The sequence below is a fragment of the Rhinoraja longicauda genome, chromosome 31 (genome assembly GCF_053455715.1).
Source record: "Rhinoraja longicauda isolate Sanriku21f chromosome 31, sRhiLon1.1, whole genome shotgun sequence".
Classification (NCBI taxonomy): domain Eukaryota; kingdom Metazoa; phylum Chordata; class Chondrichthyes; order Rajiformes; family Arhynchobatidae; genus Rhinoraja; species Rhinoraja longicauda.
Genome location: NC_135983.1, coordinates 19,197,038 through 19,215,477, shown reverse-complemented (window position 1 = coordinate 19,215,477; position 18,440 = coordinate 19,197,038). Strand labels below are relative to the sequence as shown.

At 40.6% G+C, this 18,440-nt stretch overlaps 1 protein-coding gene across 2 annotated transcripts in view; it reads right to left on the bottom strand.

Moving 5' to 3' along the window:
• The window catches only part of LOC144608406 (early estrogen-induced gene 1 protein-like), an 84,953-nt gene that overhangs the window by 9,275 nt on the left and 57,238 nt on the right, over positions 1-18,440 (bottom strand). The window contains exons 6-10 of one of the 2 annotated variants that reach the window (XM_078426137.1): positions 12,190-12,341; positions 10,262-10,366; positions 7,513-7,780; positions 5,724-5,845; positions 256-325 (exon numbers count right to left, since the gene is read on the bottom strand). In XM_078426137.1, coding sequence (XP_078282263.1) covers positions 256-325; positions 5,724-5,845; positions 7,513-7,780; positions 10,262-10,366; positions 12,190-12,341 — 717 coding nt within the window. The remainder of the gene's footprint in view (positions 1-255; positions 326-5,723; positions 5,846-7,512; positions 7,781-10,261; positions 10,367-12,189; positions 12,342-18,440) is intronic. The other variant, XM_078426138.1, reaches the window with a different exon arrangement.

The window sequence follows — 18,440 nt, the reverse complement described above, 5'->3', positions numbered from 1 at the left end:
ACATTAAAACAGTTGAAGTTTTAAAAGATCTTTAAATATTCTCCAAAATATTTTTTCGCAACAGGGTAAAGGCAAAGCTAAAGGCTAGTCACACAATCAAAGACAAATCTCAAAAAAATTATTTTTTTAAGGAAAGTACTAAAAGATCACTTTAGGGAGAAAAATGCAAACTAGATATCTAAGCTTTAAGATAATTTGGTTATTGTATAGGGCCTATCAACTGCGTTCACTGATCATACAATCTATAAAACTCACCTGTTTCCCAGCTGAATGCCACTGAGTGCTGTGGTTCCATCTCTACTCACAAACAACCTTAGATTACTGTCTGAAAATGAAGTGTAGAAAACATTAACATGTTGCGGAAAATAAACTTAAAAGCACCATTAAGAAAACTGCTAATGCTATTGATGACAACTCTGATTTTCAGATGAGAGTTTAGCAGATCAGAAACCACAGTTATGTATTTACTCTTAGTTTAGTTTAGAGATACAGCTTGGAATCAGGCCTTCAGGCCCATCCAGCCCATGCCGACCAATGATCACCCGCCCACACCTGCTCCAGTGCTATGCAGTGTTTGCTGAATTTCACGTAACCACAGCCACTTTTCTGTAGAACTTTTCAAAAATAACAAGGAAAGAAATCATTAATTGTTGTATGATCAAATTTGTTGAGAAAAAGAGGAAAATACTGTTCTCCCTCAAATAGGGCTTTTTGACATACACTTGTTGAACGCGGCAACTGAACCTTGAATTAAAAGTTCATTCAATGAATTACTATGTGTACTAAATTAATCGTTTGTCAATGGGCATTTCTCTATGAAATTAGATGCACACTTAATTGCTGGAAAAAGAGAGAACCAGGGAACAATAGAAAGAAAGAAAAACACAACGTAAAAAAAGTCTCTAAGTCGGAAGTTCTCGAACATTAAACATTTGTAATTTAATATTTTAATCAAAAGTTTCAGCTTTTTTCATAAAGTACTTTATTTCAAAGAGCTTAGATCACTTGCTCTTTACAGTGTGTTTTCAGAGTGTTTACAGTGAAGTGAATGATTTGAAAATGGTTGCAAATTTTATTGGGGGCTTTATGGGAATGAGTGAAAAAGTTTCCACACAGTAAGCTTTGATGATGCTATTCCCCAAAGCATGATTGAAGATTTTATGGCAACTTTCAAAAAGGATTTGAACAAATATATAAAATGTAAAATACTGTAGATCAGAAAAAGAACAAAAAGCAGGGTCATATAACTAATTAGATATCTTTGACAGGCAGCTCTATTCTCTGCCCCATGGCCCGAACACCCATTTTATCTCTGGCACTAAGAATCCTAAGAATGCTGGGGGTTTTTCACTTAAATATTGTGGTAAGAAGCATGTGTGAAAGGTCAGCTTGTCTCGAACAAGTCAAACAATTGCTGTTTTATCAAACTTGGGAAAATAGGCAAGTGTTCTTATCTATTTATTTTCTTTAAAAACATAAACATGGATACAGTTCCAACCATATTATTTCCTTTACTATAATCTGTCTCTGCTAATATTTAAAAATCAAATTAAAAATACACAGAAAATATTTTCCATTGCAAGTAGCAAACAGGTTAAAACTGATATTTTAGTCTTTACTCCCTCAAACAAACATGTCAGTTGCCTTGTTAATCTATTTGCATTACTGCCGCACTGAAGTTCCATTAGACTTGACCAGTGTTCCAGCAGGTATATTCAGTTTGCTTTTCCAGATTATGGACTGCAATCTCTGAAGAAATTGAAACATTTTGGTCCTCCTATGTTTCTAAACAAATTTACATCACTTGTCATGTCATAATATTCCTATTTGTACAGAACACCCCTGTGTCAATAACAATGAAATATTATAAAGGAGCAAAATTAAATTGCACCAGAGAGCACTATGATAAAAATCACCCAGATTTCATTGAAATGAAATATATAGTATTTGAACTGTGTACACAAGGTTCAAAATGAAATACTCAGCAGTAAAATTATAGATTTTGTCTTCTAAAGACAATCTTCTTAATTGAAAGATGGTTAAAGACGTAAATGTTTATAGATCAGTCACTGCTGTAGTCGTGTCAGGAGAAATGTGTTCGCCACTTAGGAACATCATGATTGAATTAAATTGGTCTTCATTAATTTTTATTGGAGAATTTGGTACTGTTCATTCAAAATGGCAACAGTAGAGGTTGCAAGAACCTGAATTTCTCATCAACTGCATTCATGTTCATGAGTACCATATTACCAGAAAATGTCTAGTTTCAAAACAGTGAAGATACTTATGATCTCTGTGGAGATGTTTATCATCGTTTGTTTCCTTCACTTTGAAAGTTAGCATTCTGTACTAAGAAATGATATTGTTTTCACAGCCTGCATCCCAAAATGCTATAGAAAAGAGCGACTGCAATTGATAAGAGACAACAATCATCATTTTCTAAAAATTCTAGGAATTGTGACAAGGATTTACAGAGCGGCAAATGTTGTACTACTGTTTAAATAGTCAGGATATACTAGGAAATCATCTCCTGTATGTCAAAACATCTAATCCATTTAGGGATAGACCTGAGAGACTAGTCAGGAATTGTCAGTATAGATTTGGAAAGAAAGACTTGTGTTTTCACAGCCTGAAAATAAAATCAATTGGGTAGCGTTTGAATGTATGGAGTACCTTCTCAAATGTTGTCTGAATTGAAAAGAAAATATAAAAGAAAACAGGAATGTCAATTAAGTGCAATTAGTTCTAACCAGGGATATGTAATGAACTCTTCGAAGGAATGAACAATTCTGCTTGCTTTGTAATTTTTTCAAGATGATTTACTAGTGTGGTCCTGTTGAGAATAAGAGGTTAGCATAAAGAAAAATGAAAACCTCTGGACAGAGTAAAGGAAACGGTAGTAAAAGGACTTTCTCAAGATTGGGGAACATGAGTGGTTGAGTGCCAGGAAATTTTGGGTAAGGTGGCCAGAGATAGTACAAGTACATTGACAAGTTTTTGAAGCAGGTTAGGTGTTCATGCGTATAAATGTGAAGTGACATATTTTGGAAAGAGCAATTGGAGCATAGATAAATATGGAGCACAGATTACATGGATAAAAGAAGCCATAAAGAGATTAAAAGTGAAACTACGGGGCTTAGTACTCAAAATTACATCGTGTTTTAGGTTTGTAACATCTACTGAAGGGTCATAAAATCTGTGAAATATTTGGAAAGGACAAGCAGTGTAAGATTGTTACCATTGATTGGCACATTGATATACGTGTGAATGAAATAATAACTTTTGAAATATAGGATGCCTGTTTGACCATTATACCTGAACTTTTTAATGACATATGCAATTAAACAATTAGTTGCAGTCCCCCTCATCCTTCCCTTTTAATGTGGCAAATGCTTTCTCCTTCCAAGTACTTTTTCCACTTCCATATGAAAGCCATTACTGAATCAAAACCATTCTTTTGGTAGCACATTTCAGATTATAACATCTTGCTAAATAAAATCTATTCATTTTGCCTTTAGTTCTTTTGGTGATTCACTTAAATATTATAGATTGCTGATGTTTGGTGTGTTACAGTCGAGACTGAAACAATACAATCATTTAAAAGTGACTGGATTCATATTTTAAAAAGGAAATATAAAAGACTACAAGGATGACATTTAACTGAAGCTAAGATGTAATGAACTATTGGATATAATGAGCAATTCTGCGGTCAGTAATTTCTTCAAGATGATTTACTTGCGTGGCCTTATTGAGAATAAAAGAATATAACATTTGGCAACTGTTCAATCTGCATATTTCCACAATGGTCTCATCAAAGGACCACACATCACTGTGGTCACCCTTAGCAGAAGCCAAGGCACATGACCATTATTGTGCCAGGCTCTCCACAGTTGCATTAGTCATGCTATTGAGTATAAATGGAGCAGATCAACAGAGATATTTAAATAGTATTTTGCATTTCTAATTAACTTAGTAGTCATATCAGTCACTTACTAAAAGCAAGCAACAAAAAAGTAGCCTTCTGGAAAGCAATTTCTAAATTGGTTCTTATTTTAATGTCTGATTGCTATTATGGCTGCTAACGAATGGCTACTTCGATTAAGTGTAAGAAAATAACTGCAGATGCTGGTACAAATCAAAGGTATTTATTCACAAAATGCTGGAGTAACTCAGCAGGTCAGGCAGCATCTCAGGAGAGAAGGAATGGGTGACGTTTCGGGTCGAGACCCTTCTTCAGACTGATGTCAGGGGGGCGGGACAAAGGAAGGATATAGGTGGAGACAGGAAGACAGTGGGAGATCTGGGAGGGGGGAGGGGAAGAGAGGGACAGAGGAACTATCTAAAGATGGAGGAGTCAATGTTCATACCACTGGGCTGCAAGCTGCCCAGGTGAAATATGAGGTGCTGTTCCTCCAATTTCCGGTGGGCACTGGAGGTCGATGAGGTAGATACAGCAAGATGCACCCCTCAGCCCTACGAGTTCCTCCAGTTTGTTTTGGTATTTTTGCACTAGACCGTCTTCCGCTTCATTTGGGGGTCAACGATGGACCGGGTGCGACGAGCCACAATGCACAAGTCGGCAGACAACGGGGGTAAAAGCGTGCCCAACGTCGCCCTCATCCTGATGCAGTGTGTGGCTGCATCAGGCGGAGCGTGGAGCCAAGGCACGTGGGCACCAAGTGCTACTACCTGCTGAGGTTCTACCTGTCCCCGGTGTTGCGAAGGATGGGCCTGGCGCAGATGCCATGCAATGTGACAGTCAGCTGGACATTGCCGCACCATCTGTCGCTCGTGGAAAGGTTCTTCCGGACCAACACCTTCGACCACATGTCCATCGGGCAGTGGGCAGCACGGAACGTCCTGCAGGCACTGCAGGGGAATGACTCCATGGATCCTGTGACGTGGTTCCCAGAGCAGACTGCCCAGCTTGTCTGGCAAAATGCCTCATCGCCAGAACTCACCAACAAGCACCAAGACCTGGCTTGGCTGGCGGTGAGGGGAGCCCTCCCAGTCAGATCCTTCTTGCACCGCCGGAACCTCACTACCAGCGCACGCTGCCCTCGGGACGGCTGCTATGGAGAGGAGAAGGTTGCCCACCTCTTCACAGAGTGTGGATTTGCCAAGAGAGTCTGGAGAGGTTTGCAGGGGTCCCTGTCACAATTTATTCCGAGCAGCTCCGTCTCAGAGGACTCTGTGATCTACGGACTGTTCCCAGGGACGCATTCGGAGACTGACATCGAATGCTGCTGGAAGGTCATCAACTCGGTGAAAGACGCTCTTTGGTCTGCCCGAGCTTTGTTGACCTCCCAGCGGAACGAGCTGTCCGTCAAGGAATGTTGCCGACTGACCCACATAAGACTGCAGGAGTACGTACTGAGGGACGCACTGAAGCTTGGTGCAGCCAACGCCAAGGCTCTGTGGGGAGGACCACAGTCTAGGGTCCTTCCGCTGCTGGACATGGGGGGCAGGGTGTGGTGGAGACGCCCCTCCAAATAAGGGATACTGTAAATTTCAATGTAAATTTGAAAAGGAATACCTGTATTGAACGTGTAACCTCCGGAAATGTCGGATGGGGTTGTTAAAAAGAAGATGTTTTGTAAATATTTATTACTTGAATAAAGTATTTTTTGATATAAAAAAACAATTACTTGATGAGGTACTATGAGAACGGTATCCCAGAATTAGGCGAGGATGAATTAGGCAAGAAAAAATGGGGGGTTTACCTTCAACATTACTGACATCTGTGAAGTCTTGACTCTGTACGATTTTTTCCACAATGTCATCTGCATCAATTCTTGTGTCATCAACCCAAGTGGGCTGATTTTCCACTGTTTCCTTTTTCCGCCTGAGGGAGAGAGAATATATTAAAAATATATCTACATGCTCGAAAGATACCAGAACAATCAGAGTTGAGGAGCATGCCACATAAAAGTTGGCATATTTCTTTTCCAAATCTTTCTTGAAAGCATTGACCTCAACAGTCCATGCATAACACTTTAAGCAAATCACCGATAGTCAGTCCAGTGGATGCCCACCAGGTGCACTAGTGCTTTTTTCAGGAGCATCTATATAATCAGGAACACAAACTATGTTTTCTCTACTCAGCAGTTGGCCACAAGGTCAATTGCAGTATCCACATAACTGCCTCAGGAGAGGTTATGTGCAGGAAGGAAATGCAGATGCTGTTTTAAACTGAAGATCGACACAAAAAACTGGAGTTATTTAGTGGGACAGGCTTCATCTCTGGAGAGAAGGAATGGGTGACATTTCGGGTCGAGACTGAAGAAGGGGTTTGACCCGAAACGTCACCATTCCTTCTCTCCAGAGATGCTGCCTGCCCCGCTGAGTTACTCCAGCTTTTTGTGTCTATCTTCAGGAGAGGATAGCTGGTTCAGTGCAAAAACAAATCCAACACCTTCATGATCGGTTTAGCCTAATACCAAACCAAGCATTTCTCAGTAAGCTATTAAGACAGCTGAAGTTAGGGTTTCTATGGCCGATCAGATTGGAATTCATATTATTATTTTATTCCCATTGATTGCAAAATATTTTGTGGCTCACTCAAAAATAAAGTTAGTCAAAGGTAAGTAAATGCACTTATGAAGCATTGTTTTATAATTCCATGATTGGAAAAAAAACAGTGCTGATGACTATTCATTTCTACATTTTTGAGCAATTTTTGCAAGTCTTATATAATAGTTTGGCGAAAGATTCAAGTACTTTCTTCTCTGCTCATACTCATATCATAGCAATTACTGTATCTTGGAGAAGGGTGCAAATTTGCTATCAATTAGTAATAGATTGTGTGGAGGCACAGATGGTCAAAAATAAGACGTGCAGATTCCACAAATTCATTCCATGGAGGACTTTTGCAGTCGATTCAAGTTTGATTCAATCAATAGGGATTAGATTTGAACCCAGCTTGTTGAAATGAAAAATCAACTTGACTCACTTCTTTGCATGGACAGTTTTAGATATAAGGTAACATAGTACCTGAAAGCAGAAGCTTTTGTTTGGTCAGTGGATGGGACAACCAGAATCAAATCATCAGGCAAAATAGAGCAAATCTAGGATCCAAATGGTATTGATTTAAACCATCTTTTGGTTAAAATAAAATGAACCATCAAGTGGGAGAAAAAATGTAATAGTTGAAGGAATAGGCGATTCTAATGAAACAACTTTGAATCAAGAATAGAGTGCCCTTAAAACCGAATCAATAAAACCCACATTTAGTCAGTTAGAAAATCCAATATGAAGAAATTGCCATATAACCGAATGTTCCAAAATATGAATATATTAGCAGATAAGAAAATATTGAATGGTATAAAAACCCATTTAGAGATTGTTTAAATGAACATAAGACTTCAGACAGACATATTCTGATCTGGGACAAACACATATCTAACTGTACAGTGTGGAGTTTGAAAAATGTAATAAGGACAGAATGGATTACAGATCATAACATTAACATTCTTCAAATCAAACTGTACGTATAATGTTCCGTGGTCTCACCTTCTATGGGTCCTGCTATCAGGATGTGCACTATCCAGAGATAGGGAACTACCTCTTTTAAAGAGAACAGCTGTGTACCTGGATGGCCTGTCGGGTGGGAGGGCTGGCCTTGGGGGCCGTGGCGGTTTCTCCACTTTTTGTTCCTTCTCTCCTTCTGTGCTCTCAACTGTTATGCTGAGCCCTCCAGAGGCACTGCTGCTACTGGATGTGTTCCTCCTGTGAGTTAGGTCTGAGAGACTGGAGGACCGGGAGTGCTCAGTGCTGTAACCTGAATTTTCAAACAATATTGAACTTGCAATCAAAAATTTCAGATACAAATCTCAATCTAAAATTGGAGAACACTGTTCTTGCAGTATAATTAGTATTTACATTGCAATTAACTATAAATTTCGATTTGTTTTATATTATTAGGTGATATACCTGATGCTCCCAGGTATTTCTTGATATCATTCAAAATGAATAGAAATGGCTAAAGGCCTTCTCCTGTGATGATGAGGATCTCAGGAGGAAGAAATGATGGTTGAAAATGCTTATAAATCCTTCAACCTCGTAATTAGAACATAGACAAGTACTTTTCTACAGCACAAGAGAAGGCCCCTCGGCCGCCCAAGATCCATGCAGAATAAAGATACACTAATCTTATTTGCCTGCACAATACTAATATGTCTACACCACTATCCTTGGCAGAGTGTTCCAGGTATCCACCTCCCTCTGTGTAAAAAAGTTGCCCTGCATATCTCCTTTAAGTTCTGCCCTCTAATCTTTGACATTTCCACCCTAGGAAGAAGGGTTCAGACTGTCCACCCTCTTTGTCTCCCATAATTTGCTATACTTCTATCAGGTCTCCCCTCAACCTCTGACATTCCAGTGAAAACGATCCAAGTCAGTCCAACCTCTCTCTTTATAATTCCTATAGAGTTGATTCATTTTTAAAAAAAATCTCCTGCAAGGAATTGAGAACAAGAGATAGAAACAACTGCCAGCCTTATTCAAAATTCATGATGCAATGCCCAGATCCCTAGACTTGGCACGCCAAATCTATCGACTCCACCGGTTGTGTACAGATGACCTGTCCTAGATTACACCTATTTCACTGGCAGGGAAACATTAATGCCGAACCATCAGTTTTCATTGCAGTACAAGGCCATTATTAAAGATGGAATTTCATTCCTGCATCTAGTTCAGACAGCAACAGTGATAATAAAATTTGAAATGCAGCATATTTTGATCCTGAAGGGCACGATGGACGACTCTGCATTCCTGTGTGTGTAGATTTGTGTGATAAGGATGAAGTAAGTCTCATGAGCTAAATCCAAGAGAGCTTTAGTGCTGCAAACTACGACATTGTTCTTGTTTGAGATTTGCCATGAAATGGTTAACAGTGTCCATTTCATCCATCTGCCCAGTTTGAAATCTGAAATTATTGCTCAACCAAAAAAAAGTGTCGTTTGAGCTCAAAATCATTCATCAATTTAATAGCAAATGTTATTTAGGCAAATAGGAAATAACATAGACGACAGAATATTATAACATAATGCCCTTTCACTACTGCACCTCAAGATTGAATCTCACCCAGATTAATAACAGTTTCCCCCTTCTGCTGACTTTAATGCTTCAACACGATAGGGGATGGGCAGATTGAGCTCATCATCCAAGCATGTGTACAGTTTAAAATTCTAATCTGGTATTAACCAACACAAATCTCAAATAGACACTGCTCATGGGAATGGAAATTGTATCTTTAAAAAAAAACTGATGCAATCACACAAAAGATGACGAGTCAGGATCTACGAAGGACATGGAAAGGTTATAGCATAAAAATAAATTAAAAGAAAAAAAAGAGCAATCGATCAGTAACTCTAGTATGCCCATCCGCAAAATAAGTCAGCATTATTTTAAAAATTAAGAATGAAGGTCACTGCAGTAAAACCTTTGAAGAATTCACTGCAGTAAATTCCTTCTATTTGCTTCACCATATGTATCTTCATCTGGTCATCCTTTATAATTTGAACTTGCTGACTAAATTAAATTAATTGTATTAGCCGCACAACGAGCAAAGTGCATTCCTTTCAGTATAGGATTCTACGAATCAGTATCAGCTCCACTACCACTACCACCTATATTGTATGTGTCTTTGGTGGATAAAAGGACACAATTCACTTTTGAAATCTGAAATTTCTGATGTATTAAATATGGGAGCAACTAATGCCTTTGTATTGCACACATGTCAAGGAATTCTTCCCCTCCCCCCCCCCTTTGGTTCATTCCTTATGCAATATTGATTAAAAAAAACAAATCTCCTATATTGAATGATACCTCTGTAAGGATAATACATTGGAGGAGGCAAGGATGAGGAATACCTCCAAATCCCAAGATAAAACCTTTGAGTGTTTGTCCCATTCTTAGTCACATACATTTGAGCTTTTAAAAACAGGCCTAGTTATTTGCTCAAATCAAAATCATGAGTTTATACCCATTAGTCATCTTTCTACACTGCTCAGCAGCACAACATTTTTCTTTACCTTTATGAATATATCTTTTAACATTCCTATGCACTGAACTGGGAGGCCAGCTAAGGAAAAATTATTCAAAAGAAATTGAAGCCCATACCACTGTTATCAGGTCTGCATTGAGCTACTCAGCATCCATAGAATCAATTCCCTTGAAAAATGTCTTCAAGCGGAACTGTGCAACCCACAGGGAGTGGCACAATGGAAGACAGAGACTGAAAATAGAGGAAACTATTTACCTGACACTTTAGAATGTTGACTGGCATAACTGGAATTCCGGGAATGACCAGTTTGAAATACTTCGTCTGGGCTGGGTGGGGCCTGCTCAGCATCTTCAGTCAGGCCTGGCAGAAATGGAAAAATCCCCATATGCACAATTTAAATAAAATTCAACGCAAAGGCAAACGGTAATATAATGGAACCAAAAGAACGAAGAATTTAAAAAAACAAGTATTTCTTTGCTTGGCTGACAGTTGATGATCTACAGAGCTGTGTAGAAGCGTCAATATAGATTAGCAGAAAGGAATGAAACACAAACTGCTTAACTGGAGTTGATAATCATCACAATCATCCACTTCTTAAATATTCAATGCATACAATAAATCAAATGTTACAAAACACATTATATAATCTTGGTTTTCAAAATCTCAGTTTGTGCACAGATAACAAGGTATTGGGGAAAGATATCCATTCTATCAAATCTGGCACTGTATTGCTGAAGGCTTGTTGGAAGATTTCAGGTATTGGATAAAAAGATGCTGGAAATCTGAAGAAAAAATAGAAAATGTCGGAAACACTCTGCAAGTCAGGCAGCACCCATGGAAAGAGAACCTTTCTGAAGAAATGTCTTCATCTGCAAACATTACTTCTGTTTCTCCTTTCATAAGTTCTTCCTCACATCCTGAGCATTTCCAAAAATTTTGCTTTTATTTCAGAGTTGAGAGGAGGTGTCTTTGTGCATTGAGTTCTTTTAATCTAAAATTATTTGCCTGAAAGGGTTGGTGAAACTAAATTCCATGGTATGTTTCAAAAGGAATGGTTTAAATATCTTAAAAATGCATAACATTTCTCGGCTAAAGGGAAAGAGCAGGGAAGTGGTACTAAAAGCAGAAAATGCTAGAAAAACTCAGATCAGGCAACATCTGTGGAAAGAGAGAGTTAAAGTTTAAGGTCTGAGATCCTTTGTCAGAACATTTCAGTTTCAGTTCTATGCTGCCTGACCTGCTGAGTGTTTGTAGCAGTTTTTGCTTTTATTCCAGGTTTCTAGTATCTGCATTAAAAAAAAAAATCATTCACACGGAAATGGAACCCCTGCTAACTGAGCAAAGAACTCTCATACAAAGGTTAGTGAACTACCTATAACGTAAAACCTGCTGATCAACATATTCAGCAGATCTAGCATCAAATTACAACTTGTCTGAGTCTTACTTTAAACAAGAAATCTAAATTCCCTCATATTTAAGAGGTGGAATTAATTATTTGTCAAATAGTTGAAATATAAATCCACCAATTATTAATGATTTGTGGAATCAAGTTCCATCAACCTACTCAGACAGTGAATTTTGGATCATAACATCGGTATATTGGGAAACCTTTAAGAACAATAAGTTTCCATAAGATATTAGCACGTTGTTTAGAGTCTATGTGAAGTCTTACATCAGCACTCGGTTTACGGAAGCAGAGTGAAATGAATGAGGATAGCTCAGTCAACAACAGTAAAAGTGAACAGCACTCAGTCTGTAAAACAACCGGTAGTAAAATTAAGGGAAATTAAAATATACCAGCTCAGAAAAATTTCAAGACTTTAGATTAATGTCCAATGCTTTATACAAACTCCCAGTTCTGACCATTTAGTGTTACAACAATCTCAAATGTCAGGCTAAATTAAAGTTGGCTAGTGCAAATGCTAACATTTCACTGTAACCTGCAGGCAAACAGGACTGAGCAATAACAATGATGTCTACCCTGGTTAAACAAACGGGTCTGTTGAACAACATCATTGTTAATATTTTCAATTAGTATCATTATTTTGTTAAGACTACCCTCATATTGTAACAAATACAATTTATAGCCACCTTCTCAGCATTCCTTCACGGCAAGAAAGTTATACTGAATGGGTTCTTCATACATTTAAGTTTGCTTTTCATACAATTGGAGTTTCTTTTACCTGAGTTGAGTGGAGGCCGAGGTTTTGGCTGCCTTACTGAATTCAAGCCCCCAGAGGCAACATTATTGTCTGTGGTCCCATCTCCTTTACAGTCCAGCTGCAAGGAGCTATCTTGGCCTGGAATCGAGATGGACTTGGCAGTACATGTGGGCCTGTAGAATGCAACAGAATAATTTTTTTAGCAATGTTTAGAAATTTCACATTTTACATTAAAATAAATGCAACAATGCTCAACAGGTTTAACATCGGCCGCAGTAAAAAGGGTATTGATTAGCACGTGATTAACCACCCTTAAATATCCTGTCCTTCCAGCATCAATGTAATTACTTCCAAGGCAATCAATAGACAATGTTATTAGTTCAAAATCTCAATTTTAGGAAGAGAACCTTAATTTTATAGGGACATATTGCAACATAATATTTAATTCTCTCTTTAGATAATTTGCCCTATCATTCTTCCTGTGTCGGAACTGACCATTACTGTCCTTCATCATTTGACTCAGTTTTTATTTTGCTCTTTGTATAGCCTGGCTACCCGAGTACGTCCCCCAACCTTGCAATTAGAAATACAAAGAAATCTAATCCTACCTACTACTCTGCTGCATTCATTTGTTTGGTCTCCTGCTGTCAGAGATATTCTTTCTGTTTTACATATCCCTCCACCAAGTTTCCCTGTCACTGAAAGCCAACCTGTTTTCACTTTCCAGTTCTAATGACATGTCTTGGACCCGAAATCTTAAACGTTTTTCTTTCCACATGTGTGGCCTGAACTGCAGAGTATTTCCAGCATTTTCTGTTTTGCTTCTAAAGTGCAATCCAGCCTAGTTCCACCTCTCTGCTTGCTCCATGTCTCTGCAATCTTTTTTCCTTTGTGAATTTATCCAATTTTATCGAGTATATCAGGAAATGTATTCAGGCAGGGCCCTTTTTATGTCGTAAAAAAAAGCTTATCTCACACCATCTCTGGAACTTTTGCCAAATGGTCTGAATTTACCCAGGAAACACCAGCAGTTCTACAGCAAACTGCTCAGATTTAAACAATTTGACATACGAGATATCTACTTCCAAACCTGGAAGTTGTGAACTTCCTGACAGATTCCACTCGATCAGAAGTAGTAAATTCTGCCGTACAGTCTGAGCCCAATGAGTGTGGATGAATTTGGTATCAGTGGGGCGGATGTAGGCAAAGGTCCCATTTAATCAAATCCCTTCTTAATGTCCCTTCAGATAAAGGAATTAGAATAAACAAAGAGAAACTATCTAAACAGTTAGACATAGGACATAGAACAGTACAGCACAGGGCATCACAGTGGCAGAGTTGCTGCCTTAGTGCACCAGAGACCCCAGTTTCATCCTGACTATGGCGGAGTACACTTGATGGGTCAAATGGCTTAATTCTGCTCCTATCACTTATGAACATTAATTTTATATACTTCTATCAGGTCTCCCCTCAACCTCTGACATTCCAGAGCTAAAACAGGAATGAATAAAAAACTTTTATTAAACTCCCATTGGCGTTTGGAAACCACACTTAGTTTTCTCCCCCCTGCATCAATGATCCTAACACCCTTCTTCATTTGCAGCGATCATACTACTTGAGTAATGGGATTGTGAGATCTGAAGGATCCCGACCCAAAACGTCACTTCTCCAGAGATGCTGCCTAACTCGCTAAATTACTCCAGCACTTTGTGCTCTCTTGGGTAATGTGGTTGTTGTGGAACACAATGCACAGGACAGAAATCACCAGAGGGCAGCACAGTGAACGAGAAAACACACGCAGTCAAACTCAACAACAGTGAAACAAAATGGAGAGATCTAACAGGTGAAGATTCCTCCTTAATTGCCTTGGAAACAACTACAGTAAATTATGCCCAACATCAGATTGGAATCCTCTGTTGAATTAACTAATTACATGACAAAACAATGCTTTGTAAAGTGCTGTGCAGATAAAAACAGCAAGGGGCTGTTGAAAAGGTTGGCTTAGACAAACGGGTGTTTGTGAACTCACAGCTTTCTGCCACAGCTGTGTGCTCCAACGATTACACTATCTGCTGCAAGCTTTGGCTCTGAGATAGGAAAACAGTCTTTAAAGTTAGAAGCCTGAGGATCCACGTCCCATTTCAAGGAACTGAGCATCATCTCTGATGATTTAAATCAGCTGTGTGAGATGAGAACACCATCTCTTCCCACAAAATATGCATTGAAGCAAACAAATTCTTGAAGCTAGCATTAAAATGAGATTAAGATAAATGTTAAAATATGTTATTAACATTAAGAAAAGTTTAGGATGAGAGAAAAATAAAGCAAGTAACACCTAATGGGGACATGCAAGGCTTGTAAGCCAGAGACCGATACCTAAATAGTATGTCAAACTATGAGGAAATAAAAGATTAAGTTCTCTGCAACAACTTGCAGCATTTCTCTTTCACCTAGCCTTCTTTTCCTTGTGGATTATTATTTGGGTACGAGGTTTGTTGGAGACGGGCAGCCTTCCCAATATTTGTTAATAAAATCATTCTTTATGCTGCCTCAACACAGGCCAAAAATAGTCGTGATCTCATCCAATTATTCCGCACACATTTTATCAAAGATACGGCTTTTGGACATAATAACGTACCAAATTGTATCTTTCACTGCTAATCATTAGGAACCCCAAACATGGTGTTCACATATAAAACTGTGCAGTTTGAAGGGAGCAATCACATGAATAGAAGCAAGATTTTACACGATGCTGAAAATTAGTTTTTCCATCCTGCTGTATGTGATATTTTGAACTTTTCAGAAGTATTTTTGGAATCTATTTTGAAACATCTTTTGGGATAAATTGGAGCTCTCAACAACTGTTCTTTTTAAGAAAATACATATTTTCTGTGGTTGTAAAGGAACTCTAAAAATGTGCAAAATGTGATTTTTGATATAAAGCTGAACAATAAATGTAATGTGAAATAAGCTGAAAATTAAAAAACAAAACAATAATCCTCTCAATAAACCTTTATAAAAATATAAAAATCTTATATTTTTAAGAGTCGTGACAAATGTTTGCACTATATCCAGTGCTACAAAAGTCGTGCCTGTTGCTCCGGTTGTTACTGTCATAAAGGACAATTGTTTCAGCTTTAACTGCTGATCAGAAAGATCAGAATTTTATGAATTTTAAATGAGACGACAACAATCATTTTCATTTGAATCCTCAAATTCAAATTTAACCCTATGGTCACATCCATTTTTTCCATAGATGCTGCCTGATCCGCTGAGTTACTCCAGCATTTTGTGTGTATCTCAACCCTGTGGATCCTGGGCATTTCCAGCATGTTTTGAAGAGAGCATGATTTAGTACACCAAAATGAAAAGAGAGAAAAAACCTTGAGCTTCTGGATTTGGAGACAATATTTATTGGCTTTTGGTTCACTGCATGATGAGGATTAGATATCCTCTCTAATTACTTCACCATCCAATTAAATTTCATGCATTGATTCTTTTTGAAATGTACAAAAAAATCAGCAAAGCAAGAGTCCAAAATATAACAAATATTCCCTAGAGGAGAAAAAGCGAAAATTTGAGGTGGCAGCAAGAGAAAAATGCTGTTCCAACCATAGCATTTTCCCCACCCCCTCATGAACAAAGGAGGAGTGGAATGGGCGGGGAGAGAGATTGAAATATTCCCCATCTCAAACCTTGAACCATATAATGTTGAGGAAGGAAACTATCCTGTATGGGATTAAGGTTATTTGAAAATGTACTCTCAAAATTTAATTTGAGGATTTCAACATGTACGTTTTAGTAGGATCTTCAGAATTAATCTACGCACCTTTAATATCAAATATTAATTGGTATTAAATGGTAATTTGGAACAATATTTAAGACAATTCTAGTCATTGAATCAATGAATTATTTTACAATTTCCATTCCCCATTAAGAATTTTGCGAAATAATGTGAAATTTAACAATGATTGTAATTTTGATAAGCAAGAGGTTGCTGGGTTCAACCAGTATATGTTATGTATAGTACCGCATATTTGTTCCAACTATGTTTATCTCACTTTATTACTTTTCCCGGTTGTCACCACGCCAACAAGCACTTACTCAAGTGTATTTTTAGTCTGTAGTTCATTATCTGGACAATTGATGTATATGCATCTGAAAAATGTCACCCGACCCGTAGTTTGGCTGTCATTCAGCTATTGTTCAATATATTGAATGCACTTAGAACAAGAGAGTAGGGTCAGGAATTCATCCATCACAATAGCAGCATTAACAGATCACTTGATTCTTTACGTAATCTGTTGACAAAAACCCGAGCATGAAATGTTTCCCACTCGCCAATTGATCACTTTTTCATTCCATCATGTTTAGATGGAAGCCTCCTTTACATCTTTTCACTGTCAGAGTCGATCCAGTTTTTAAAAATGATTGCAACCATCAATAAAGTTAGTTTGACAGACACTTTCTTGAACAAGTTATTTTGCAAGGAATAGTGATTTAATGCTGCTACTGTAGCGCGTCGATAAAGGCCCGAAATAAAGGCAAGGAGCCAGGTATTTCGGGAACGTATATTTTATTGTAGCACGGTTATCAGACGGGTCTAGTCTGCCGGAATGGCTTGGCGCCCAAACCTTGTCCTTATATACCTGGTCCCGGACCGCCTCCCTGGACTGGTCCATTCCCATGCCGAGGGGTCAGTAGAAGTATGGCCCGACCCTTGGGAGCCGCCACAGTACCCCCCCCCAGAACCGGAGGCACGAAACGCACTGGTGGTCGCACAACCCGACCGGACCGCGTACGGTAATCGATCGACAGAGGGGCCGGCGGAGGCACAGTTGGAGGGACAGGTGGTGGGACCCGCAAAGGGGGGCGACCTCGTGGCCGAGGCTGGGCAACCCGCACCGGTTGGTCGATGTCTAAGTGGGCCGGCTTCAGGCAGTCAATTGACACGGCCTCCGGCTGGCCCCCCATGTCCAAGACAAAGGTTGTCTGTCCGTGCTCCAGCACCCGGTACGGGCCCTCATACGGCCTCTGGAGTGGCGTCTGGTGGGCGTCACGGCGCAGGAACACAAAGGCGCAGTCCCGGAGGGCCGATGGCACGTAAGGGCGGAATGTCCCATGGCGGGACGTCGGCACGGGTGCGAGCTTGCCAACTCGCTCTCGGAGGCGCTGTACGGTGGATGAGGGCGGTTCCTCTCGCCCCGGCAACGAGGGCACGAACTCCCCGGGCACCGTGAGCGGGGACCCGTAGACGAGCTCCGCTGAGGATGAAGCCAGGTCTTCCTTGGGCACAGTCCCGATGCCCAGCAAGACCCATGGTAGCTCGTCCATCCAGTCGGGGCCGGCGAGTCGCGCCTTCAGCGCTGCCTTCAGCTGCCGGTGGAACCTCTCCACCAGGCCGTTTGCCTGCGGGTGATAGGCCGTGGTGTGGTGCAGCCGCACGCCCAACAGGTGGGCCATGGCCGACCACAGCTCGGAGGTGAACTGTGGCCCCCGGTCCGATGAGATGACCACCGGCACCCCAAAGCGAGCAATCCAGTGCGCGGCCAACGCACGAGCGCATGTGGCTGTAGACGTATCGGCCAGTGGTATGGCCTCCGGCCACCGCGTGAAGCGGTCCACCACCGTGAGGAGGTTGGTGATGCCCCGGGACGGCGGGAGCGGGCCCACAATGTCCACGTGCAGGTGGTCGAAACGGCGGCAGGGTAGACCGATCCCTTGGAGTGGCGCCCGGACGTGGAGTTGAATTTTTGACGTCTGGCACGGAATGCAGGTGCGGGCCCAGTGGCCAACCTGCTTGCGTAGACCATGCCACATGAACCGCGCAGCTACCAATGCGATCGTTGCCCGGATGGATGGGTGAGCCAGCCCGTGGACCACGTCGAACACCCTCCTGCGCCACGCGGCCGGGACGATGGGGCGCGGCTGACCTGCCAACACATCGCATAGTATCGTCGTTGCTCCGGGGCCGAGGGGAACATCCTCAAGGCGGAGGCCAGAGATGGCAGTCCAGTAGGCGGGCATCTCCCCGTCCGTTAGTTGGGCCTCCGCCAGGGCAGAATAATCAATGCCGGGTGCCACTTCTAACACGGCATTGATGGCGGGGCGAGACAATGCGTCGGCCACCCGGTTTTCCTTCCCCTCGATGAAGCGGATGGAGGTGGTGAATTCCGATATGTAGGCCAACTGGCGCTGCTGTCGGGCGGACCATGGGTCGGAGACCTTTGCCAGGGCGAAAGTGAGCGGCTTGTGGTCCGTGTAAGCTGTGA